The 26,610-nt window shown below is 50.6% G+C and overlaps 1 protein-coding gene across 1 annotated transcript in view; it reads left to right on the top strand.

The window, feature by feature from the left end:
* Positions 1-25,825, top strand: part of Tbc1d22a (TBC1 domain family member 22A) — a 303,265-nt gene extending 277,440 nt beyond the window's left edge. Inside the window, exon 13 of the mRNA XM_059247582.1 lies at positions 24,143-25,825. Coding sequence (XP_059103565.1) covers positions 24,143-24,271 — 129 coding nt within the window. The 3' untranslated portion in view covers positions 24,272-25,825. The remainder of the gene's footprint in view (positions 1-24,142) is intronic.
* The last annotated feature ends 785 nt before the right edge of the window (positions 25,826-26,610 follow it).

Genomic DNA, 26,610 nt, shown 5'->3' with positions numbered 1-26,610 from the left:
GGGTGCTGGACTCTACCCAGCTCCTTCACACAGAATGTCACCTCCCCTCTTGCATGTACAGCACAGGATACAAGGACCTCCCACTGTCTGGATAAGTGGAAGCACCTGCCCTGGGGCATGTGGGGCATGCCATAGGTCTACACTGACATTCCCTAGGAGGAGAAGGCAGGGAAGGTAAGCTGCCCTTCCCCTCACCCATTCTGCCATATTAAAAGAGCCCCATCCTTGGTACAGATTATTTCTGCAGATAATCCTTTGTAATAAACGTAATTCCTGCTGTACATGAAAAGCAGCCTGTGAACCTGTCACAGAGTCAAATGATTTGACATCCCCTCTTCCATTATCACTCAGGATTGGAATCTCGCTCTAAGTATCAATCTGTGATTCTGCCTGCGCTCCCCGCCACATTAGCATCTTTTATAATCATTATCTGATGACACTGTCACTGTGGAGACTGGTCTCTAGGAGCAGCAATGACACCCCAAATGAAGCTCAGCAATTTTTTAAGAGCAGTTTCTCCTCACTGGGCACAGTGGACATCACTTGGAGCAGAAATTGAGCTGTATGTATTTAGAAATCAATTGAAAAGATCACATCCCTCAGCTCTGGATGTTAGTGCCACATCCGTCTGTTCTTTCTAGGGCAGCACTGCTTGCTCCACTTATTTTCAGATGGAGCTCATCAGTTGTGAAAAATGCTTCATTGCAGAGCCCAGTTCAGGAAGCAAGTCCCGTTTATCCACAAGCTGCCCTTGTTGGGCTCCTGCTGGCCCTGGAAGCCTGTGTGGAGCTGTGTACCAAGGGTGGTCCTGAGGGCTCTCAATTACTGTGGTCTCCAAGATCCTATGATGGGTGATCCATGATGGAGTGGCTGGTCTGTATAGTGACACACACACACACACACACACACACACACACACACACTCCCTACCTACTTGCACAAGAAGCTTAGAACAGGTATGCAATCCAAGAAGGCCCCAGGTCCTCCTTGGCACACTTTTTTTTATTATTAAAAAATTGTTTTATTCATTTTATGTACCAACCACAGATCCCCCTCTCATCCCTCCTCCTGCTCCCTCCCCCCCGCCTTCCCCCCTCACTTACCCCCTCTTCTAAAGAGGTAAGTCCTCCCATGGAAGGGACAGCAAAGCCTGATACCTTCAGCTGAGGCAGGACCAAGCCCCTTCCCCCTGTATCAAGGGTGAGCAAGGCATCCGACAGTAAGAATGGGATCCAGAAAGCCAGCTCATGCACCAGGGATAGATGCTGATCACACTGCCAGGGACCCCTCAAACAGACCCAGCTACACAACTGCCTCCCATATTCAGAGGGTCTAGTCTGGTCCCATGCAGGTTTCACAGCTGTCAGTCTAAAGTTTGTGAGTTCCCACGAGCTTGGTTCACTTGTCTCTGTAGATTTCCCCATCACGATCTTGACTCCCCTTGCTCATATAATCCTTCTTTCCTCTCTTTGACTGGGCTCCCAGAGCTCAGCCTGGTGCTTGGTTGTGGATCTCTGCATCTGCTCCCATCAGTTACTGGATGAAGGCTCTATGATGACAGCTACAGTATTAATCAATCTGATTACCAGGGTAGGCCAGTTCAGGCACCCTTCCACTATTCTTGGCACACTTTGATGGGATGGCTTTGCCTTTCTCTTTCTCAGTCCCCAAAGCAGCTATCTCAAGAGTCACTAGTGTGTGTAAGATCTAAGGACCTCCTTGTGTGGAGTTCAGTGTGCTCTGTGTGCATGTGGGTTTTTAATCATTAGGGAGGTAGGATGGCCTCCATTTGAAGGCTCAAAGGTAATGACTTGGCCAGGGTCACACAGCTGGCATTGTGAGCCTGGGATCCCTGGGAAATCCTGGCCAGTATGCCATTATGCAACAAGGTACCTCAATTCTGTAAGAAATGTGATTTTTACCAGTCATCTGTTTCAAAGAGCTTAGTTTTCTTAGGAAGGGAGGGCAGGACAGGGCAGGGAGGGCAGGGAGGAAACAGCCAATAACTGTGGTTTTAAAAACCACAGTTTTATCCATTGGAGTCTACTAGTTCTACAGCAGAGTTTAGCAGTGATATGTTAACACCGTAACTGAATTTTCACTTTTCCAAACTGATCTGTCATGCATTTTGTGTATTGTTTTGCCATTGATGATGCTAATAGAACATTAGTGACATCAGCCTCCTGCATGCTCAGCCTTCTGCCAGGCCAGTAATGTGTGCCTGCACCTGCTGCTGCTGGGCCTGATGGCTTTGTGCAGAGGTTGGCTCCTCTTAGAACTGGCCAGCTTTTACATTCCCAGTGGGAAGACTGGGGCTGTAGAGCCCAAATTGTTTACTTTCTCCCATCCACCCCCATACCCAGCTATCTACCTACTCACTCCTCCCATTCACTCCCATATCACCCCACCACCCATCCATCACTCACCTACTCACATACCATCAACCTGTTCGTACACCCATCCTTCTACTTAGGTGCACACCACACCTCCACTTAGCATTCATTTGGACAGCACCCTGTTAGGGACTTAGTGAGACAGGCACCTTTAGAGCCAGACTTCTATGTAAATGGATCTTCAAACGGCGTTTACTTTATTTTCAGCTAAAACATTTTTATGAAAGCTGAGAATTCCTGGAGGCACTCTTGTCCATTTTAACTTCTTACACAAGTGTCATGACCTTGAGCTAAGCATGTCCCCAAATGTGTCCACCCTCTTTCCCTCTTATTTATGATACACCGAGCATGCTCAGAAATGTACTGCTTAACTGCAAATGCTCAGGAATGGGCAGCCCCTGTATGAATATGTGTTGACTCCCTAAAATTTACATGCTTCCTTTGTTGGGGGAGGCCTTGCTTGAGAAACAACTCTTTTTACCCGTTGCAGCTCATAAATCTCCACTCTTACATCTTGGCCATGCATGTGTGACTTTAACTCACCAAGGTGTGAGCCCATTTTGTTCCTTTGGTGTGGTGGTATTTTACTTGTACTGAAATGTGATTTTAATTGTATGTTAATAAATAAAGTTGCCTGGGGGTCAGAGCTATTAGAGCCATAGCAAGTGCGTGGTGGCGGTGGTGCACGCCTTTATGGACCTGGAGGGCGGTACATACAGGCAGTGACGAGGCAGTCACGTGTTTGGGTTTACAACCAATGAGAAGGCAGAACAGCTAGACTATATAAAGACATACACACAGGAAGTAGGTTCCTTTCGGAGAGCTCTCTTGGCTGAAGAGGATTGCTGAATCAGGAAGGGTGAGGCTCTTAGCTCTGACCTCTTGGCTTTCTTCTCTGAATCGGCTCTGTGTTTCTTATTTAATAAGACGGTTGATTACATCTACACTTTGGTTGCTCTCCACTCCATATCCTGAGCCTTTGCATCCGGGCCCTTGTAGACAAGGATGAGGCACATGCTGTGAAAATATTGAGAATCACACAGAGGTAGGAACTGGGAGGAGTGTGCCCCTACTCAGCCTTGACTTTGAAAGGACCCCCATCTGCTCAGGCAGGGTGACCATCCAGGTGTGCCAGGACCCAGAGCCAGCACTGCCCCGCCCCTCTGAGCTCAAGCCCTGCCCCCGAGGAGCAGACATGCAGGTCTACAAATTGATGGAGCCCTAAAAGCAGTGTTTGCCCTCCTGAGTCTATAAATCTCAGACTGGAGTACTTGACAATGACCCTTTAACATTCTTGAAAACAAAAGGAAAGTGTCCTAACAGCAGAGGATTTACAGCCTGGGGTTTACTGGAACCAGGAAGTGAAAAGCCCTGTGGTCCAGGCTAGTTAATTAGTTTTGAACAGCTTCCAGGAATAAGCTTGCATTTTAAGTATCACCATCAATGCCATTGCACACCTTCAGCGCAGTGACAGCCTGGAATGCTTATGGAGCCGAGCCCTGGGAAGTGCAGAGTCCTTCTCCCAGCAGGTGGCCCTGCCTAGAATCCCTGGGGACCCTTATGCATGTGCACTGTGGGAACAGTCAGGAGGAACCTGCCCAATCTTGGTCTCTAGAGCCCTGCCTGGGACTTTTCAGAAAGCCTGGCAGGCACAGGAGACAAGAGGCTTGGTTCAGCCCTTCTCCTGCAGAGACAGGGAAAGCTGGAAAACTCAGCTCTTGTCTGAACCTCTCCTGTGTGGGGTGCTAGCCACTCTCTCCTCCACCAGTGTTGCCTGGCTACCTGCACATTAGCTCTAATTAAGTTGGTAATCTCCATTACCTGCCTGGGCTAACGCCCCAAGGTAACTGGTTTCACCTGTTTTAGGGGATCAGAAGCCACAGGCTGTGGGCTCCATTGCACGTGGCAGATGTCCCACAGTGCATGGCTGAGGCCAGAGCCCCATCTGCAGCTAGCTATACAGTGTCAGAACAGTGTCTACAGGAAGATATCAGCCCTGGCCCCAGTCCCTATTCCATGAGAAGCCCTCCTGCTTCCCAGCATGCATAGCCCTCCTCTGGCCAGATCTAGAATTGGCCACTGAGTCACAGACCATGTATCAGAAGAAACATCTGGCTGCCTGCTCCACTGCCCAGCCAAAATCAATTCCTGTCTGAGAGGTAATCCGATTTGATTATCTCTGAACTATTACAGAAAGGTGGAGGTGCTGGACACCCTGGCTGGAGATTAAGAGGTCCTGCTGATGGGGAGGACATGGAAGATAACAGCTGTGTCTGCCTGGCACAAGAGGCTGTGGGCCAGCCCTTCCCATCTGTGGAATGAGGCTTACAGAGTTTTCCTAGAATCTCTTCATCAGTTCTACCTAGCAACTGCAATCATGAGGCTCTGGCCTCACAGAGATGGATGTGGGAGGCTTCACCGACGGCTGGCCTGTCCGCTCCTACACAGGCCAGGCTGCCTGCTCTGGGGCCACACAGGGAGGGAGGCGCATAGGGTCCACATGCCCATGCTCTTCCTGGAAAGCTCCTCCTCTCAGACATTTGGCTGTGGAAGGCATGCTCACATGACTCTTAAGTGGGTGTGGCCCTGAAGGCCACAGAATTTGGAGGACTTCTCTTAGTAAGAAAATACGAAACATGAATACAAAGCTGGGGGTGCAGGTCAGTCTCACTTAGGAAAAGAAGTCAGAACCAGATTACAGGCTTTTAAAAATACTATACACCAAATAATAATAATAATAATAATAATAATAATAATAATAATTATAATAATAATTATAATTATAATAATAATAACTTCGGGTCTGTACTTCTCTCCATAGGAAATAACTCCATGTCTGTACTCCTTTCTCCCTACTAGAACCTTCTGTTGTTTTTTCCATTAGTATGTGTTAGTTGGATGAAGTGAGGATTTGATTATGACGTTTTCATAAATGCATATGAAGTACTCTGGTTGTCTTCATCTCTCCATTACTTTGCCTCCCCCTTCCTCTTTCTGTCTCTTCCACCCCCATATCCCTCTTTCACTGTCATGTCCTCTTTCTCCCCCTACATTCCACATAGAATAGCAAACGCTCGGTTTGATGTTTGACACTGGAGGTTACCTGAACAAGATCTAGATTCCTGTAGGAGACAGTCTTTCAGGAACACCTGTGAGGGGTATCGAGGTTTGGTTATTAGCCTCTGGGCACACCTGTGAGGGGTTTTCTTGATGAAGTCAGTTGGGGAAGACCCATCTTCTGGGCTGGGACCCTGGACTATATAAACAGAAAGTGAGCTGAGTACCCACAGTCATCCCTCTCTGCTTCTTGACTGGATACAAGGTGACCAGCTGTTTCAAGCTCCAGCTGTCATCCCTGGACTAGGAGCCAAGATAAACTCTTCCTTGAGTTGCTTTTGTTAAGGTATCTTTACTGCAGCAATAGGAAAAATAACTAATACATTTGCCTTTCTGAGGAGTGTGGTTTATTTCACTTAACATGATGATCTCTAGCTCTGCCTGTTTTCCTGCAGATAACTTAATCTCATTCTTCAGGGCTGGATAAAACTCCACTGTGTGTGCACACAGCACATTTTTTTTTTTTTTTAAATCCACTCATCCACCTACAGGCACCTAGTCTGGTTCTCCTATGTGGTTATTGTGTATCACTGTGGTAAGTGGATGTATTACTCAGTGTCCCCAGAGGTGGTGTAGCTGAGTCACACTGTAGGTCTGTTTCAGTTTCTTGAAGGACCTCCATCCTGGTTTCCATGGTAGCTGCACTAACTTCATCCCAGCAGCAGTGTGTGAGGGTGCTTCTCCTCTTTCCCTAGTCCCTGCCAGCATGTGCTGTTTGTTTTGTGATGAGAGCTCTTCTGACTGGGGTGAGGTGGAATCTCACTGTGGTTGATTTGTATTTGGTGGCTAAAGAGGAACATTGTTTATATATATATATATATATATATATATATATATATATATATATATATATATATACTTTTTTTAGGGGAGTGGGTACTCTGGGGATTAAACAGGCCTTAAGAATGCTCAGTAATCACTCCATACTAAGGTGCAGCTCCAGCTGTATTAGCATGGCCAGGTCTTCATTTGAAAAGTATGTTCAGTTAGTTGCCTACTCACTGATCAGATTATTTTCCCTAGTGAAGTTCTGTGCTGAGTATTAATCCTCTGTTGGCTGGTGATCTGCAGGGCCTCCCTCTGTTGGGTGGGTCTTTCCTTACTGCTGACTGTCGTCTTTTAAGTGCAGAATTATGTTCATTTAGTGCAGCCCATTTGTCATTGTTGCTGTCAGTTTCTGAGCTAGTGGAGTCCATCTCAGAAAGCCCTTGCACACGTCTGGATTTTCACGCGCTCCCTGCTTTCCATTAGTGACTCAGACTTTCAGGTCTTACGTTAAGGTCTCTTACCCACTTTGAGCTGATTTTTATACTAGTGTCTCCTTAAAAAGGAAGGTTACAAAGCAGTAGCACATCTGATACACCTTCCCGTCTGTTGCCTCTCTGTCCATTACCCTCTTCCTGTCCATTATGCTCCCTGTACCCACTTGGTGCTCATGACCATCATTGTCGCCAACATTTGGGGGCTGTCCACTGAAGGACAGAAACACTGGTGGAGTGGGGCCTGTTTACCTTCATAGGACACTGCTTTGTGTCCTTGAGTCTTAAGGAAAAGCTAGGAAGGGAGTGGACTTTCATGCTGGCTCCTTTGACCAGTGTGTACCCTCAGGTCTGAAGGAAAGTCTAGTAAAGCGGTGGTCTTTCATGCTAGCACCCTTGACCAATGGTTGCTACGATAGGTATCTGGAGACTGCAGAGTGGCAGATGAGACTCTGGCTGAGGACCTCCTCCTGTAGGGACCTTTTTTCCAGAGCTGCCCTCGTGTCCTCCTGTACTAGCAGCTGGGCTGGACTGATTCTTGAGCAGCAGTAGAATAGTAGCACAGGAAGTGCACCAACGGGGCAGATGTGGCTTCTGGCTCCAAATGGCTCAGCAGGGAGCAGTGCCCTTGGCCAGGAAAGGGGACCAGAGCTGCACCTGGGCTCTGGCCTTCATTAAGGAGGACTTGGCTCAAGTCCTGAGGACCTGGGTGGGCTGCTGAACCCTTGTCTAGAGTAGGGGGACAAGTCCATGAGGGGCAGTATGAGTCTGGAACCTCCTCCATTGTGTTAGAGAACTGGGGAAACCTCCTGAGCAGGCCAATGCTGCAGCCAGTAGTTTCTGTCTTCCCAGGGGCACAGCAGGGGGAGGATGCTGAAGGACTGCCATCCTGAGGGAGCCCTGGGACACTCACATGGAAGGTGGGAAGTACTTATCTCAGCAAAGCCAGACACAATAGGGAGAGACCCGTTTTGTCCTCCGTCAGGCAGCAAGTAGGGTTCCCTTGAGAGCCTCCTAAAAGGTGAGATCCCACCACAGGGCCATGATCTAATGAAGACCTGCCAGGAGGAGGCTGCTCCCAACCCACAAATCTTTTTGCAAACACTTGAGAGAGATTTGAAACAATACAGGCAGAAAGGGACAACATATGGCTTGAGAGAAAAAGAACAGTTGGATTCAACAGAAATCTTAAAAAAAAAAAAAGGCTGTAAACAGTTTGTAGATTCTGTATGAGACCCTAGACAAGGGGTGAGTCCCAGCATCACCTTTCCCCTGGGTAGTGCTGCACCCTGGCCTTGATGGACTGAGTAAAACCCAGAGGAAGTGGGGGAGAACATAGTTCTCCCAGGACCTCTTTCCCATGGTGCCTCTTCCTTTTTGAATGGTACCTTATTCAGGCTCACTGTCCCAGGCTCTCTCTTCCAAACTCACCCTCTCAAGTTCTTTTTTCCAGGCTTATTCTTCCAGGTGTTTGTTCTCTCTCTCTCTCTCTCTCTCTCTCTCCCTCCCTCCCTCCCTCCCTCCCCCTCCCTCCCTCTCTCCCTCTCTCCCTCTCTCCCTCTCTCCCTCCCTCCCAGGCTCACTCTCCCCCAGCCTCACTCTTCCAGGCTCACTCTCCATGTTCACTCTCAGCCTGTCTCCCAGGGCCTCACTGCCTGCTTCACTTCCCATTCATCTCATGTGCCAACACCCTGATGGTCTGACAGCTTCTCAGCTTGCTTCTTGCCAACAGTAGCCTTCCCTGCGGCTCCTGGTGTAGTTTCTAGGGGTGCAAGAACAGAGCAAGTGCAGAAGAGTGTGGGTCAGACTTATCCCTTCCAGCTCAGGATCAGTGTCTCCTTCTCCAGTCACCCCAAGGCTTGGATCTTGTGGTGCTAGAGGGTCTCTCTCTCTTGAGAGATGCATGCAGGACCAATGATGACAGGTATGCCCGGTGACCTTTCCATGATCTGGTAAGGACATGCTTGGTCTCTGTGATGGCACAGTCTCAGAACTTGCAGGAGTGTGCTTGTGGCCCAGGCCTCATTAGCACAAAACCAGTGTGGCACACAAGCTGCTGGATGGTGTGTCCTGTGGCTTCCATTTGTCTTTCTCGTGTGATTTTCCCCAAGTTCTAAAAATGGGAATTTAATTAGATATTTAGGAAAATACTACCCAGTATTTATCCCTAGAGTTGGCTGCATCATTCATTCTGCAGAAGTGAATACCCCTGCACCTGCAGCAGTGCCCCTGACCCCACAGTGGGGTAGCACCCTGGTGGCTGCCTGTGCCTCGGTGAGAGCTCTGGGGTGACCTGTGTTGTACAGATGGGCTTGTGGTCTGTGTTGTACAGATGGGCTGGTGGCCTGTGTTGTACAGATGGGCTGGTGGCCTGTGTTGTACAGATGGGCTTGTGGTCTGTGTTGTACAGATGGGCTGGTGGCCTGTGTTGTACAGATGGGCTGGTGGCCTGTGTTGTACAGATGGGCTGGTGGCCTGTGTTGTACAGATGGGCTTGTGGTCTGTGTTGTACAGATGGGCTGGTGGCCTGTGTTGTACAGATGGGCTGGTGGCCTGTGTTGTACAGATGGGCTGGTGGCCTGTGTTGTACAGATGGGCTGGTGGCCTGTGTTGTACAGATGGGCTGGGTGGAGAAGTGGCAGAGTGAGGCTGGTACAGGCTGCAGGTGTCCATTGTGGAGGCTGGAGAAGGAAAGTTCTGGAAGGAAGGAGTATCACTGGAGGTAGGGCACCTGAGAAGATCTGTATGCTCTGGGCATTTGGTCCTTGAGGGTTTAATGGCTTCCTGGAAGTGTCCTATCCTAATAGTGTGACTTGCCTGTGACCACTGGTGATGCAATCTCCAAGTTAAAGGCTGCTGCAGTTCTCTCTAGACTCAGGTGAGCCTACCAGGTCCCTCCAGGAGGTACATGGCAGAGACTCCAGCACCCTCCCTCAGGACATCTCAAGAACTGTCTACACACTTGGGGGCAGTTAGAGCCTTGGGCATGGCTCAGCTTCTCTGCATAGTTTTCTCCACTGATGCTGTCTCTAAGCCTGTTCTTAGAGTAAGAGAAAGTCAAGGAAGAACCCCACACCTTATAGGGCTATGCATACCCCAGAGACCAACAACACTGGGGCTCTATGGCACCGTCAATGCTCCATTCAGAGTGGATGCCTTTGCAAGCAGGTGGGCAGACTCAGTTGCTGGCACTGGGAAATCTGAGTACTTGACTAGTGGCACTAAGAGGCAGGAGTACTCAGAGCTGTCAGAATCTAGCCTTCTCCCACTTACTAGTTTCTCTTTCCAAACCCTTCTAGGGTGAAAGGGCTCAGGCCAGGGCTCTGCCTGCTTGCCAGCCTGTGCCAGGATTGTCCCTTCCATCCACAATACTTATTGCCTCAGCACCTTTGCTGGCTTAGCTCACCAATTGTGCTGGACACCCTGCACCTTGGTGTCCTGCTCATTCCTGTGCCTGCTTACCTGGGCCTTTCCTCCTGACTTGTTTGTGCTCCTTAGCTGGCTCTCCTATAGATCCACTCATCTGCTCTACACACAGACCAGCCCAGGTTGACCTCTGGGACACAGTGAGGGGGCAGCAGTACTGATCTTCAGGCCTTTGCCTGGCCTCTTACCCGCTGCCTGCCCTGGCCTGAGTCAGGCCCCTCTTTTGGACTCTTATATGCATACCTCACCTCTTCTGCACCCACATAGCTCCTCTGTGTAACATTCCCTGGGGCCAGGTAGGAGACCAGCCTTACTCTGCCTATGTCTCTCTCCTTTGGCGGGCAGCCCACAGATGTGAGTGAGCGGTAGTGATTATGTGCACAAGTGGATACACGGTGGCTGTAGCCCCTTCTCCCACTATATGCAGAGAGGTCCAAAGCTCAGGGAAGATGCACAGGTTCCAAATGCCAGTGTGTGATTGTGTGGAAAAAGTGTTGCAGAGCAGCCTGTCCCACCCTGGGCTCGTGCCCACACCAGGGCCTGTTCCTTAACACAGCCTGTGAGCTGCAGCTCCCGGTTCAGCTGAGAGGAGGCGCTAACACACCTGTCCAGTCTTCACATGTACACAGCAAGCCAGGCTGTGAGGGCTAGGCTGTCACTCTCCATATACTGTTGATCACTCTGAGGCGATTTCTGTGATGCTCGGTGCCCTCTCATGCTATGGTCAGTGAGGGGTGTTGTGCCCACTCCCCACATCTTCAACTGAGACAGGTCATGGCTCCTCGGATGTACCAATGTGGAAACTGACCTTTCCAGACCTCAGCCCCCCTGTGTATCTTTCCACCTGGCTTCCCTGACAGCAGAAAATCAATGTGAGAACTCAGAGTTGGACAACTCCAGAAATTGAAGAACTTTTACAAAGTATATTACAAGGAAAACGCCATTTTGCTAGTGAACCTGTGAACTCAGCTCTGTGACAGTCGGTAATATGTATGCACCTTGAAACGCAGCTTTCAATGTTGGGCCATTTCTGGGAAGGGAGCTTGAGACCCAGCTCTCTCATGACCCTCTCTGAAGGGCAGGGCCTCCATCCCTTGACTGGAATCTTGGTTGACTAAGGAGCACTGAGCTGTGCTGGCTGCTGAGTTTGGATAGGCGCTGAGCTGTGCTACTTTCTAGGTTGTGGTGAGTGCTAGGCCTGGCTTCTTGTGCTTGAGGACATTCTGGGATGTCATTTCCCTGAAGGTCTTTCAGACTTCTGTAGTCACAGATAGCCTTACCTAGAAGGTCCCATCTTGCCCTGGGGTTAAAAAGGACCCTTGATGAGCAAGGAACAGAAGATTGAACCTTGGGTACATACAAAAGGAGTGGGAGACACTGTCCTGAGTGTGGGTATCATAGCACACATCACACAGAATCCAGGTGCCATGACCCAGTGGCTTCTGTCCTGCTGCTCATCTGCAGGCTGTTTGGACTGGGCTCTCTGTGATTACAGCTTCCTCACAGCCCTGTGATACAGGGGGGGCTGTGCTGGCTGCAGCTCTGGGCTTTCCTGCCTGCTGTGTGGCAGGTGCACACTGAGTTCCCTTGGGCTGTGATAGGGCAGTGCTCCCCGACAGCCCCTGAGTATGTCTGACAAGCAGAATCTGCACCTTGCTCTCATTTCAGTAGGGGGCTTGGTGCTTCTGCCTGGCACTGCACACACTCTGAGATCAAAGGGTTTCCAAAGCAGAGCTGCAAGGGCAAGTTCGGTCTGCCGGAAAGGTGGAAGGCACCACTGAGGGCTGCTGGTGGAGTGTGGGTAGACGAGTCTAGAGATAAATGAGTAGAAAAGTGACCAGTACAGAGAGGGGGGACATGTAGCCAGCATGGGCTGGATAAGCCCAGGACTGTGTTCTCACTGTGCTTCCCACTCCCTGCTGCTGAAGACAAGCAGGATACCCAGTGCCCTCCTACATTCTTGCTCTACTACCAGAGAAGTCTCATGGGTGTGATGGCAGGACCAGATGACCAGATCAAGTCCATGCACTGCCTGAGGCTCCCCAGAAGAGATACCTTCTCCCTGTGTGTAGTGTAGTAGTCAGGACTGGCTTGCCTGGAGCTTCTAGGGGGCTAGTGGACCTGCAGATGCCCTCTGTGCCTCCCACTCAGCTTGCCTCTAGCTGAGAGCTGCCTCCGCCTGTGGGCCTGGAATCAGATTGGGGAGTGACAGCTGCTGAGAAAAACTCAGGATGTGGGGCCCACAGCTCCGGTGTTCTAGTCCCTTCTGTCCACCCTGCATCTGCCTCCTGGTGATAGCTCTGAGATTAGGAGCTGGCAGAGGCCTCACAGAGGCCCTCTCCACAGGCGTGCTCTCTAGGGATCCTGGTGTGAGGGCAGTGAGTCTGCTGCCTTGTAGATAAGAGCGGAGGTGTGGGCTCCTTCCCTGTGATCACATCCTGCCTTAAGCTCCACCACCTCCCCAGTGATGCCTCAGGACCACATGGCCCCACATCCTGGCCCTACGTACCACAAAAGCAAGAAGTCTGCTTGGGATGAAACAGACTCTAATCGCCGTGCTTGGATGTGAGCATTCTCTGTATGTTGATCAGAAGTCGCTCAGCCATGCTGGGAGATGAAAGGGAAGCCGGCTCCACTGGAGCTTTTGTGCCAGCCCCTGTTTTCACCTCCAAATGCTATTTTTCTCTTTAGAATTCCTTTTAGAAAAAAAGAGAAATTAATTACAAGGACAGTCCATGTCCCCATGCTGTTGTGGGTTCTTCAGAGGATGGCTCTGTTGAGGTGTCCTCTTTCTACCCTGAGTGGGATGTCAGCCCGAGAGATGGTCAGCCAGTATCCACCATTCAGTCCCAGTAACTCTCCCTTTCCTAAGTTTTGACCTGATCTGGGCCCAAATTTGACAAGATTCTCAAATAATAAGTGGATTGTCAAAGAAGTCAACTGTCCAAGCTGGAGACTGAGCCCATGGGATGGGCTAAGAGTAAGGCAAGAAAGGACTTCAGGGCCAGAGTCCACTGTGAACAGGCCCTGTGGGGCAAGTACTCATACCATGGAGCCATACAGCCCCTCTCGCAGGCAGGGGCCAGCTAGGAGCCAGGACACCCAAGGCGGTGCAGGTCTGCCCTGCACGGTTTGCTGTCGTCTCTCCTGGGGCACTGAGGTCACCCTCTCTGGGTTGTTGATTTTGTTGGGAGGCAGAGATCCCTAATTGGATGGGTTTAGACCACCAACAAAGTGTCTACCACAGAGGCCACAGTGTGGGGGCCCAGCACAGTCTGCCCTTGGTCCCTTCCCTGTCACTGCCTGTCAGATGAAGTTCTGTATGCTTTTGGTTTGCTGGCTGATAGCCACCCAGTGACCCTATGAGGTGAGAGACAGAAGCTCTACTCTTCTTCCAGTGCCTGGCATGGATAAGTGACAGGGGCTTATTGAGTGTGGCCTCCCTCCCTCTGGCTAGCACCTGGCCGGAGATGGGGTTTGGGCCCTCCCAGCCTGCCTTGGAGAAACAGTCATGGTTCCTGTACCACGGAAAAGGCCCGTGCTACATATGCCTGAACTGAGACCATGTAGGAGGTCCTGGGCAGCTTTGACCAAGGCTCCTGGCTTCTAAGTTCATGGACCAGATAGATGGTGATATACACCCAGGAGGCCCTGGTGGTCAATTGCAAGAAAGTTTGTGGCTGCCAGGATGCCTCCTTCAGGGCATGTGGCTTGAGTCCCTCGCCCTGTGCAGTGGAGAGTTTGCCTAGTCCTCCTGGTGAGGAGACACCGCCAGGACCCGCTATGAAGGAGGAGATGCTTGGCTTGCCTTTGAAAATGGAAACCGTGGGTTGACTACTCTCCACTGCAAAAATACAACCTTAGAAAACAGCATTTTAAAAAATGGAGCCATGGGATAGCTCTTCCCACCCCAAGCCCAGCTCTTCAAGGAAGGGACCATTTCCTGCTGTTCTGCTCTGTTGGCATAAAAAGGGCCACGAGTGCCTGCGTAGCCCCCTCACTGCCTCACTGTCTGTCACACTCCAGGGTATCTTCAAGCCTCTCGAGAACATATTTTTAAACTGCTAAATAAACACCCCATTGTATGGCTGTGCCAGGGCTTTTTGTACACTAGCAGGGGTAGTCCTTTCTTTAACATTTTATTACTAAAGAAATTTAAATATGAGAAAATGGAAGGCATGGTTGAATGCGTACCACTTTGATGTGGCAAGCAGACAAATGTATTCAGCTCCTTGATTGCTAGTCAGAGGTTGAGCATAGGGTGAGCCAGCTAGAAGTGAGCCGTTAAGACCAGCACCTTCACCGGTCCTCATTGCCAACAGGACTGGGCTTAGAATCACCTCAGAGATTGAAGAGGAACACACCTGAGTGCCACTGTGAGGATGCTTTCAAAAATAGTTAACTGAGAGGAGACCCACCCTGGATGTGGGTAGCAGCATCCCGTGGACTGGTAGGGAAAAAGAAATACAACACTCTCCCTGCTTCCTGACTACCAAAGCAAGAGCTGCTTTGCTCTGTTGTACCCTCCCTCCGTGATGAACCAAGCCCTCTGACGTCCTGTGGGAAACGAACCCTTCCTCTGTTGAGTTGTCTCAGTTGTTCCCAGCAACAAGAGAGGTGGGGTATTCTGTATGCATGCATGCACGCAGGCTTGGGAGCTGGGCTGTACCAGCAGAGTTCTTGAAGGTTCTCTGCTGTCAACTAGTTCTCAGGTGCTCTCTGTTTCTCCCCAGATTTGGGGTGTGTGTGTGTGTGTGTGTGTGTGTGTGTGTGTGTGTGTGTGTGTGCGCGCGCGCGCGCGCATGTTATGTGTGATGTGCACGTCAACCTTGGGTACCTCATAGATATGGAGTATCTATGTAAGAGAGGTTGGCTGGCCACGAGTTCCAGGAATCTTGCCTTCCCAACACTGGGATTACAGGCACACACCACCATGTCCCATGTTCTTATTGTTGCTTTTAATATGCATGCTAGGGATCCAACTCAGGTTCCCGTGCTTGGGCAATGGGCACTTCACCCACAGAGCCATCTCCCTAGTTCCAGATCTCTTTCTGACAGCTGTCCTTGCCAGCAGAGTGGGCTCACACCTTGTGGGTTTGTGCCAGGCTTGTGGGTGGCCAGTGATGTCTCTGGGCTGTCATCTCAGTCCATTGTTGAGAGCATCTCTTCACTGGCTTAAGGACCTCTTTCTGTAAACCTTCTCTTCCTGACTTTTGCCTGTTTGTTTCAGAGTGTTTGTGTCCCATCCCCTGCCCACACTTTGATTTTACACGTGTCTAGCTAGCATGAATGTGTTTCATGTTGACTGTGGGCATAGCCCCTGCAATCCAGTGCAGATGGGTATGGACAGGGTGTCCTGTCCCCCTGCCTTCTGCTTGAGGTCTGTGCCTTTGAGTAGAGCCATGCCCTTTGGCTTCCCAAGCCCAAGGTTTGCAGAGACTCCAGAGGCTGGGACCAGGATGGGGATGAGGGTTAGCTGGGAGCCAGAGACAGCTGTCTGAGGCACAGCTCGCCTCAGGAAGGCTGAGAGTATGAATGTTCCGGTCCCAGAGCCAGGTGCAGGCAGGCCTCTGTTTTGACCTTTGTCCCATCTTTGTTGGCTACCAGATTCTATTTCCTGCTCTGTGACAGGGTTGTGTGAAGGTTCACATAGCCAGGGCTGAGGTAGTGAGGACATGTAGGGGGCAACACCTCAACAGAACCTGTATGCTATGCTTCATGTGTGTCTTATTTATCCCCAACTCTGCCCTGAGGAGGGGACTGTGGTTGATGGCCATCGAGGGTCCCAGTGAAGGCAATAGGCAACAAGGAAACTGAGGATTCCTGGGGGCACTTCCTCTGTGTGACTGCCCTCCTGCTTGGAGGGATCCTGTCTTCTCACTTGTATATCAGGGTGGCCCTCAAAGGGGCAGTGTGTGGGGCTCTGGTGTTCCCTGCTGCTTCCTAAGCAGATGAAGATGGGCTGTGCCATTCTGTTACAGGTGTGCCTTCCACACACCTCGTCCTTCCCCTCACTCCTTCTAACCATCTTCCAGCCTCTCCATGCCTGTTTGCTCATCTTAAAAGACTGACAAGTTGGGAGAAAGGAATCAAGAATTTGTCTCCCAGGAGATCCTGTGCTCTGTCCTGGATGTCCCAAACAGTGGCCCAGGTGGCACCTGGCCCTCTTTTTCAGCAGAGGGCAAGTAGGCTCCTTGCAGCATCTCCAGCCCTCGGGGTTTCTGGTCAAGGCACAGAGCTGAGCTGAGCAGGATGGGAGATGGGTTAAACCAATTAACCCCACTGCCCGCCTCGTGTGTCAGGGTGGAGGCCCTTCCTTCATCTTTCCCAGTTAGGGAAGAAAGCAACGAGAAGAGACAGCCGGCCCTTTTAGCCCTGTCCTGATTAATTTATTCATCTTTGCATGTTGGCAATTTGTAAACCTCAGGCTTGAGTAGCTTTAAGCAGATCTGTGTGTTCTCTGCAGTGCAGGAGCTGCTGATGAGCTTGGCCTCCACGCCCCATGGTCTGTCTGCGCACAGGGTCTCAGGAGTGCCAGGAGGCAGCGTGACTCAGGGCAGGGCCACTTAGATTCATTCATTCACGTGTTTATCTTTGTTTTCCCAGATTAGGTTTCTATATATGGTCCAGGCTGGCCTTGAACTTGCGTCCTTTCCACCTCAGCCTGTAGTGCTAGAACTACAAACATGTGCTAATGTGCCCCGTGCCACTTAAGAACTGTAAAGGGAAGGAGGGACAAGAGAAGGAGTGTGATGGCTGTTCTTGGATGTCAACTTGAGCACATTTGGAATTAACTAAAACCCAAGCTGCTGGGTACACGTGTGACTTTTTCCCCCTTAGCTAAATCATCAAAGTGGGAAGACCCACTTTTATCTGGGTCTTTTGAGGTTGGAAGATCCATCTTTAATCCGGACCATACCTTCTGCTGGCAGCCTATATAAAGGACATGGAAGAAGGAAGCTTGCTCTCTGCTTGCTCTTGCTGGCAAGTCTATTCTTTCCCTGGCATTATAGCCTCCTAAATCCCATATACATATAACATATATGTATATATATGTGTGTGTGTATATATAGATAGATAGATAGATAAATAGAGAGAATATGAGAATATATTATATAGAGATAGATAGAACGTATATACATGTATATACATATTTATACACACACACATATATAGAGACAGAACCCCGACTAATACCAGGTTTCCCTCTGTGCAGACACTGGGTCTTGACTGTCTGTGTATGATGTGAAAGCAGAAGTGGGGTCACTAGGAGAAGGAAGGGGACCAAAAGAAGGAGAAGAAAGGGATTGTGAAGACAGTGGAGAGGAATAAGAGTCAGGTCCAGTGATCTGTATGTATGAAAATGTGGTCGTGAAACCCATTTTATATGCTAACTAAAAAATTTAATGTAATGAAGTTTAGCGAAACCCTTTATTTAGTTCAGCAAAGCCAAAATGCTGTCATTTTAACCTGCACTGCCCATAGAATTATTGAAGAAAATCTCTGCCTTCTTTTGTCTGTACCCACCATCCAAAATGTATACAGGTTCTGACAGCGCTACATCTCAGCTCGTCATCATGTTTCAGATATTCCATGGACCACAGCAGCCAGCTAGGCACACTGCTCAGTTATACCCACTGGCTTCTGCTAAACATGATCCCTACTCATTTCCTGACTCTCTGTCGCTGCAGGGCTGGCCCAAGGATAGGGTACAGTCCTCTGTGCACCTGGGAAGTCCCAGTGAATGAATGATTTACCCTTGTCACCTTGTTTGCTAGAGGACAGTGTGATGTCCCACACCATCCAGGCTTTCTCCCTGTCCCTGTAAATAGAGAGCCTCTGTAACCATGCAGGGCAACTGTCAGGGGACCCAAACAAGAAGGGTCCAGTGTGGACCAGACATATGCCACTCTAGCAGTCAGGCTACCCCTTGACTCAAACTAGACCTTCCGTTTAGCATTTGTTAAAGTGTGTAATTTTGAAAAGGTTAGAAAGTGCAGACAGGTATTTAAGAAAAAAGAGTTCAGCTTATTCCCTATTACCACCAATCACATCAGATACCAATCACACAAGCCTGTGAATCCATGTGACCACACAGGTAACATGCAGGGATACTCACAGCCCACTATCTACAGACAAAGCAGTGTCCCAGAGAATGGAGGCCATGGCGGCCCCAGGAGTTCACATAGCACCTGGCTCATCATGACACATAGCTCTGACCCGTTCTTCCAGCGCTTTGCTCTTACGGGGTCCTTGTGTCTGTGGAGGTCCTGGCCTTAGACCTTACTGTTCAGCTCTCACGTTTGGAGCATCCATCTGGAAGATGCAGTGCTGGGTCCTGCATCCTAACCCTGCCTGTTCACTGGCTCAGTCCTTGGCCTTCTGCACTTGACCACAACCCTGAAGCAGAGACTAGATCTACCCTGCATATTCTCTACCCTCTGTTTCCCTCTCCAGTTTGTTCTGATGCACTCTGACTAGAGTCCAGTGAGTCCCCATCATGCACTGACAGCTGTCACCAGCACATTTCTGAGGGTGAAGGCAGGGCCACATGGATGGTACCTTTCCAGAGTTGGGCACATTTTACCTTTTATACAAGAAACTTTGTGTCTTGGAGCTTAGTGTCTATGCCCCTAGTGCTGGCAGGCAGTGGCCATCTTCAGCCAGCTCAGGTACATCATCCACTTAGAAGAGTCATATGAATTGCCACCAGGCCAAGGTAGGCCTTGTACAAGAACGCTTTATAGAACACTGCCCTTGTGTGATCTGAGTGCACCTGCCCTGAAAGTCTGCTGGGGTTTTCCCAGGTCAGAGGCAGGTGGAGGGTGAGAGAGCTTTGTTTTATCCACTTAGCAATTCAAGCCCCAGTCAGCCCTTTGGAAACATTTTTAATTAAATACAGTTCGTTTTTGCACCTGAGTTGGAATTTGAAGAGCAGGTTTAATGAGGTTGAAGGACACCACCTTCTGCCTCTCCGTGGCCTCAGGAGCACCCAGTGTGGTACAGGCATGCAGGATAGCCATCTCTTAGGATTGCCGATGACACTGGCAGGTGTGCAGACACGGTGGATCCCTGGGGTTGTGGATTCCTACCCACAGCAGGGTCGCTGAGCCCTTGATGGTGGTTCCTTCCCACAGAACTGCCTCGTCCCTGCTGCATCCAATACTCCAGTGGGAAAGCAAGGTGCTGCTGTCCTCCATCTTTGAACATTCTGCCAAATAAACCTGTCTGCCAGTTAGGGAGACGACTAAGCTGATGAGGTGCTGGTGAGGACCCCAGTTCAACCCTCCACAACCCATGTTAAAAAGCTAAATACAGTGGTATATGCTTGTAATCCCAGCACTGGGGAGGCAGACACAGGCACATCCCTAGGGCTTACTAGCTGTCCAGCCTACCCTAATCCTAGGGTGAGCTCTAGGTCTCACAGACATGGCTAGCTCCTAAGGAGCAACATTGAAGATTGTCTTCCGGCCTCCACATGATTGTGCACATTATCTCTCTATCTCTCTATATCTATCTCTCTCTCTATCTCTCTATCTATCTATCTATCTATCTATCTATCTATCTATCTATCTATCTATCTATCTATCTATACCTACCTACCTACCTGCCTATCTATCTATCTGCCTACCTACCTATCTATCTATCTATCTGCCCCACCCCCATACACACACATACCAGTCTGCTAACTAACTCATCCTTTGTCATAGACAGGGAACTTGTTCATTAGCAGTTCTTCTTTCAAGGCTGGTGCTGCTGTATAGCTCCTGCTGTCTCTGGAGTGCTGGTCACCTCACTCGTGACAGTTACACTATTAACCAGCTGCTGCCACCGAACCTTTTACCCCAGGCACTCTGGGACACTATGCACACACTTGGCAACCAACAGGGGAGGACCCAGAACAGTCTCCATTTTACAGCTGAGAAGCAGAGACAGAAGAGTTAGGAGATTTGCCCAGGGCTACACAGCAACAAAGGCAGGCCTGAGATTTGGCCCTAGTTGCTCAGCAGTTGCAAACATTGACCCCCTATACTATCTGATCCCTGCACTCAGTGACCACCAAGGGCCATGCACCGGATTTGAGGGACCAAAGGACACATGGAGCTGCTGATGTTGCAGAGAAGGCAGATCCTCATGACAGCATCAGGGACATGATTGTGGAGGGTGGTGTGGTCAGAGCCAGAGCTTGAATGAAAGTCCACTGACATCTGACCCCAGGATCCCACCAGATCCTCAACTCTCAGAGATCCGGCAATGGATCCTAAGAGGGACCAAGAGTGTAAGCAGCTTACCATATTGTCTTCTGTGGAAGGGCCTATGTGTAAGAGTGATCCCCTGTGCATACAACATTGCAAAGCGCTGATTCTGAATAGACAAACTCTTTGTCAAGGAGCAGACAGAACCAGGTTCTCTCCTTAACATTCAGAGCCTCATCTCTTGGAGCCTCTCCAGGGGCCAGACATGGCAGCGAGGCTGTGTTGAAGAGGGTACTCTTTAGCACTGCATACAGAGCAGGCTGAAGCAGCCCAGCTTGTGGGGCTTGATTCAACATCTTCCAAAGCCACTGTGCCTGAGGGGAAACACTGTTCTTCCTGCTATCAGGGTGCACCCTGACTAGGCTGCTAGGTAGAACAGAAACTGTCTGGATCCACATTGTCCTGTGAGGGGGCCTTAGTGTCCAGGATGTGGCCCAGTCATCCCCTTGGCCAAGGCCACTGCTGGGACACTAAGCCCATTCATATGGGTCGTCCTGGGTTACATCAGGAGCACTGGTATGAATCTGGAGTTTTTCAGATGACCACAGCCCACATGTGCTCAGGGCTGAGAAGCGGTGACCCACAGGGTATGCAGTGGGTCCTGTCACTTTTGGTCCCCACTGACCACAGACTCCTTTGTTAAATGAAGGACAAGGCAAATAGAGAAAGGCAGGTGTGTAACACCCCACTGTACTCTCTAGTGGCGGTGTCCTCGAGTTTCTGTAGTGTCAGTGTCAGAAGAGAAACCGCCCTCTATTTTCACAGCCACCAGAGTGGTCACAGCACTGGTTTGGTTCTGGGGTTAAGGCAGAAGGGTCAAGTGCTACCTGCAGAGTTCTGACATGGGCTCAGTGGAGGGACATACCTGTCACCATAGCTGTGCAATGCAGAGCTGTCCCCTGCCAGCCCCTGTGGCATGCCAGCGATGGCTTCGTGAGTTACTGCTTGCCTCGTGTGCCTTGTGGGTGACGGACAACAGCCTCTAATAAATGCACCGTGTTTCCTAGACAGGAGATGCTGCTGCCTGCTGCAACAGAAAGACAAGCCTTTTTAAAAAAGAAATCTGTATTTAAGGCCGTGTTTGTCTGTGTTCCTTGCCTGCCTTAAAGGTCACCCGGATAGATTTTTCCTTCTTTAGCATTGCAGGCCGTGAGGAGCCAGGCATTTCCATTCTCCCTCCATTCAGTGAACCTGGGGGACTAAATTAGATTCTGAAATTGAGTGTGCAGTGGAGTCGGTAAGTTACCGTAATGGGAGGGTATTGCTTCTCACCTTGCAAGTAGCGAGGTCATGATAATATGAAGCGAAGTGGATTAAAAATAAAACCAAAGGTATTTATTTATGACCTGCTCAGAATTGGATTGGCATCCGTGTAAGTTGCATCTAATGGTGGAAGACAGTAGATTGATGTTGATGTGTCCCTGAGGACATGCTGCCAGGGAGACCTGCTCCGTGAATTCAATTTAAAGGCCCGCAGAAAGTATCCAAAATGCAAAGGAAATAGGGGTGGGGGAGCAAGAGTAAACGGCGATTAAAGAATGTCCTGGCACATGGCTCTGGTGATCGGAGTGTGCATCCCTGGGTCTGCTGGAGGTTCCCTCCAACCTGGGTTAGAGATCGTGAGAGAAGTCTGTTCTGATCAGCCAGACCCAAGCCTGGGCTACTGTCCTGAGCACCACTGTGGCCTCTTCTGGTTCTACCCATACCGACAGTGCTATCCTAGTCCACATTAATGGGCAGCTCAGGCCCCTTCCTGCTATCTAAGTAAGGTTCTGGAAGCTTGGTGGGCCAGAGTCCAGCAGCTGCCATAGATTGGGAACTAGGCCCTGCTGGGCTGGGCTGTTTTGAAGCCGGCTGCTCTGTCTCTTGTCAGCTGTCTGAAGCTGGGGTGGGGTGGCTTCAGGGCCCAGGTCCTGTAGAGCTGGTGTCTGCAGAACCATTGGAAAGGAGTGTGCTGCTCCCTGGAGGTGGTGGCCATCTATCTAGGAGAGGGCAGGCTGTTGATACCATGTTGTATGGGGGTCACATGCATCTTACCATGGTGTCCCCAAGAACCTGTGGTTTTCTCCTCCCGTCACTGGCCTCAGCTATTGTTAGTAACTCACTGTCTAAACATTGTATGTCCTGGTTCTAAACTCTTAGCTCTCAGACATCCCTGAGCCTGTGGGACACCCCTACATCTCCACTCTAAGACATGGCCTAGTGTAGACCTGGGATGATGGATGAAGCAGAGGAGCTGCAGCATGGAAACCCCAAAGCAGAGCTTTTCACCCCTAATGCCAGCAGAACTGAGTGGCAGTGGCTGGAACTGTCCAGTGTGTACTCAGCCTGTACTCAGTGTGTGTCCAGTGTGTGTAGCTCATGTCTACTATGTGCCCACAGTGTGCAGTGTGTCCAGTGTGTGCAGCATATATCTACTGTGTGCCCACAGTGTGCAGTGTGTCCAGTGTGTGCAGTGCATGTCTACTGTGTGCCCACAGTGTGCAGTGTGTCCAGTGTGTGCAGCATATATCTACTGTGTGCCCACAGTGTGCAGTGTGTCCAGTGTGTGCAGTGCATGTCTACTGTGTACCCACAGTGTGCAGTGTGTCCAGTGTGTGCAGCATATATCTACTGTGTGCCCACAGTGTGCAGTGTGTCCAGTGTGTGCAGTGCATGTCTACTGTGTGCCCACAGTGTGCAGTGTGTCCAGTGTGTGCAGCATATATCTACTGTGTGCCCACAGTGTGCAGTGTGGCCAGTGTGTGCAGCATATATCTACTGTGTGCCCACAGTGTGCAGTGTGTCCAGTGTGTGCAGTGCATGTCTACTGTGTGCCCACAGTGTGCAGTGTGTCCAGTGTGTGCAGCATATATCTACTGTGTGCCCACAGTGTGCAGTGTGTCCAGTGTGTGCAGCATATATCTACTGTGTGCCCACAGTGTGCAGTGTGTCCAGTGTGTGCAGCATATATCTACTGTGTGCCTACAGTGTGCAGTGTGTGTCTAGTGTGTTCATTCTGTGCCTGCCTGGTGCTGGACATGTCCCTTTGGTCTATATGCCATCCCAATGGCTGGCAGGCCAGTCATGCTGCTCTTCTTATAAAGGAGGTCCCTGAGCTTCTAGGGTGACATGAATGATTGTTCCTAGTCGGGTGTCTTGTTGTCCAGTCCCCAGTGTCAGAACTGGTTGCCTTTGGTCTTGGGGAAGAATAGAGGAGGGGACAGGTGGCTCTGTTGTGAGGCTCCTGTGATGACTCTGCCCTATGGTATAAATATATTGCTGAGACCTGAGGTCATCACCTGACACATGAGGAAGTGTGTAGAGAGTTGGTGTGTCACTCTCTGGTCTCAAAGAAGCTCTGGACTCCCAGAATTCTCCTGCGGCCTGGCCTATGGAGCCTTCCTGGCCATGGAGACCACTGATGCTGTGTCCCTGGAGTATTAAAAGGTTTAGAAAATGGGTCACAGCTGCAGTCCTGAGAAGATCCACTGTGTGGCTTCTCAGATGCTTAGCTGGGTGACAGACTACAGAGGCCAGAGTCTGACTCGGTGGGGTTGAAGGGTGAGTGAGTGAGTGAGTGAGAGGGACCCCAGCAGCTGAGGGCACTGCACCATGCTCCGCTCCTGCTGCTGACTGAGCTCTCCTGGGTGCCTGCTGCTGGACCTGGCCTGCAGCCCCGGACCTTCCCTAACTGTCTGTTTCTCCCCAGGAGTTGCTGCTCTTCCTCCAGAACCTGCCTACCGCCCGCTGGGATGACCAGGACGTCAGCCTGCTGCTGGCCGAGGCCTATCGCCTCAAGTTTGCCTTCGCAGACGCCCCCAATCACTACAAAAAGTGAGCCTGGGGCCCATGGCAGTGGCCTCACCCTGAGGGTAGCATCCCTTCTCTGCCTGGGTGGATGCTGGCCTCTGGATCGGTTCTTTCCTGGTGTGGCCTAGCAGAATGGGCCTCGCATGGTCCAGGGCTGGCAGGACAGTCAGCCTCAGTTTGATGAGATACCAAAGAGAGCCCGGGAGAGAATCCTAGCTTCAGAAGCTCAGTGTGGCCAGGAGTGTCCCTCACCCTGGCCCTTCCTTGCCAAATGCCCACCCTTGGGCCCCCAGCCCAGACAGCCAAGAGGAAGTTTCCCTCAGTGAGGCCTGCTGTGTGGGTGCCAGGCAGAGGTGGGCAGCCATCTCAGACCTGCTCTGAAATGCACAAATCTATTCTGTCAAGTGAAAGAATAAAGTCCAGACAAAGATGCTGAGCACTATTGGGGCTAAGCTAGGGCTTCTGCACACAGAGCCTCTAATGGCCGCCATGTTTAGACTTGGGTAAACAGGGCTGGACCAGGAGTTCAATCCTGGAAGGCTGTGGGGACAAAAAGAAGCCAGGGCAGGCTGAGACCTCTCACAGCCACCTTACATTTTGTCTTATAATTAACCCACTACTTGTCCTTGCTGGGAGGGGGTCAAAGATCCCCAAGGAAGGCAGGAGTTACTGTCAGTCAGGGCCTAGAGACTGTCTCACAGGCCCATATTTGGCCCTGACAGGGCAGAAATAAATGGTTCTGCAGTCCCAGCCTTGTGCAGGGAGGTTCTTCTCACCATCACTTTGATAGGAATAGTCAGGAGCTGTTGGGCTGGGGTCCCTTCATACCCTACTGCCCTTTCCAGATCCATTGGTTTGGAACCATTGCCCTGGCTGCTTCAGGGCCCTCAGAATGGCTTCTCACATGTGCTCCCAGGTATGCCCCAGGCTGCCTGGCCTCTGGGATGTGGGATCCCCAAGGACCACCAGGCCACCTACAGGGCAAGAGCTTCAGACTCCTAGAGCAGGCTCCTGCCCTCAGTTACCCACTGTGGCCCCTCTCTGGCCTGCCCCTCCTTCAAGAGCAGTGCACCACTGCCCGGGCACTAGGACACTGCCCAGAGGCCGGAGGGGAAGACACAGGGAAAGTGTGTGTCTGTTTGTCTTCAGATCATCCTGGGTCAGATAGGGCATGACATCAACAGAGTGCTGTGCAGTCAGTCCATGTCCTGGATCAGCTGGGGGGCATGCTCCCTCAGACTAGTGCCTGTCTTGGGTGAGGGGCACCCAGTTATGAGGAAAGCTGCCTCTGTGGCTCTGTGGGGAGGCGCCATCTTTCCTGACTCTTCCATGGTGCAGATCACCCCTCAGACAAAAGGGTAGGGCCATAGAGATCTTCCCCATGGTGGTTTTTTTTTAATGAGATGACAAGGACCCATGAGGTTAACTTAAGCCCTGAATGTATTTTCATGTGTGCAAATGCTTGACTGGGTGTAAGGGATGCTGGCAACAGTCATGCATCTGAGCCCGCGAGCTGAGCCAGGCAGGATGTGTGCTTTGAATGTGATGTGTTGGAAACACAAAATAAAGATGCTTCATATGGCTCGTGGTTTTTACATTCTTTTTTTCCATTTGTTTGGGGAGCCTAGTATGCCTGTGCTGTGGTCTAGGTGTGGAGGTCAGAGCACAGCTTGCTGGAGTCCATTCTCTTCTATCATGTGGGTACCAGGGGTCAAACTCAAGGTGGAACGCTTGATGACAAGCTCTTTTACCCAGAACCCCTTTGCCTGCCCTGTGTTCTTGACTTCAAGGCCAGGTCCCACACAGGGCCTGTGCTCTAGGCCCTGCCGTGAGCACAGCAGTGCTGTGGCCTTGCTGATATACTTGGGACTTAAGAAGATGAAGGAGTATTTGTCCAGGTGGCATGAGAAAACACTTGCCTGGGATTGGGGTGGGACACAGACCTGGCTCTGAGCCTCTGAAGCCAGGACTTGGCACTCCCAGGACCTACGAACCAGCAGAATAAGTGTCAGGGTCCAGCGCAGATCTTCTGTCAGGCTCTGGACAAGAGGCAACTCTCTGAGTTGCCTTTGTTAAACGCCTGTGCTGAGTTGGCCCTGGAATCTGGGTCCCTCTTCCATACTCCTAGGAACTCAGAGCATGTCACCGTACCTTCAGTCCCAGGGTAAGACTGCCTTCAGCCAGGTGTAAGACTCCAGACCCTGGTCAAACAGCTGTCACATACTGTCATTTACCACCATGAATGAGATGCTTCCCTGCCCGGGACTGGTACCCGAGTCCCAGAGTTCCTAGATAAGACCCCACCCTGAGTGGTACCCAGGAGCAGCCAACTCACAGAAAAGACCCTGTCTACTTAGCTCTGCTACT

Source organism: Peromyscus eremicus, chromosome 20, assembly GCF_949786415.1.
Source record: "Peromyscus eremicus chromosome 20, PerEre_H2_v1, whole genome shotgun sequence".
NCBI lineage: Eukaryota > Metazoa > Chordata > Mammalia > Rodentia > Cricetidae > Peromyscus > Peromyscus eremicus.
Note: the sequence above shows the minus strand (reverse complement) of the source record. Positions and strands in the feature narration are given on the sequence as shown.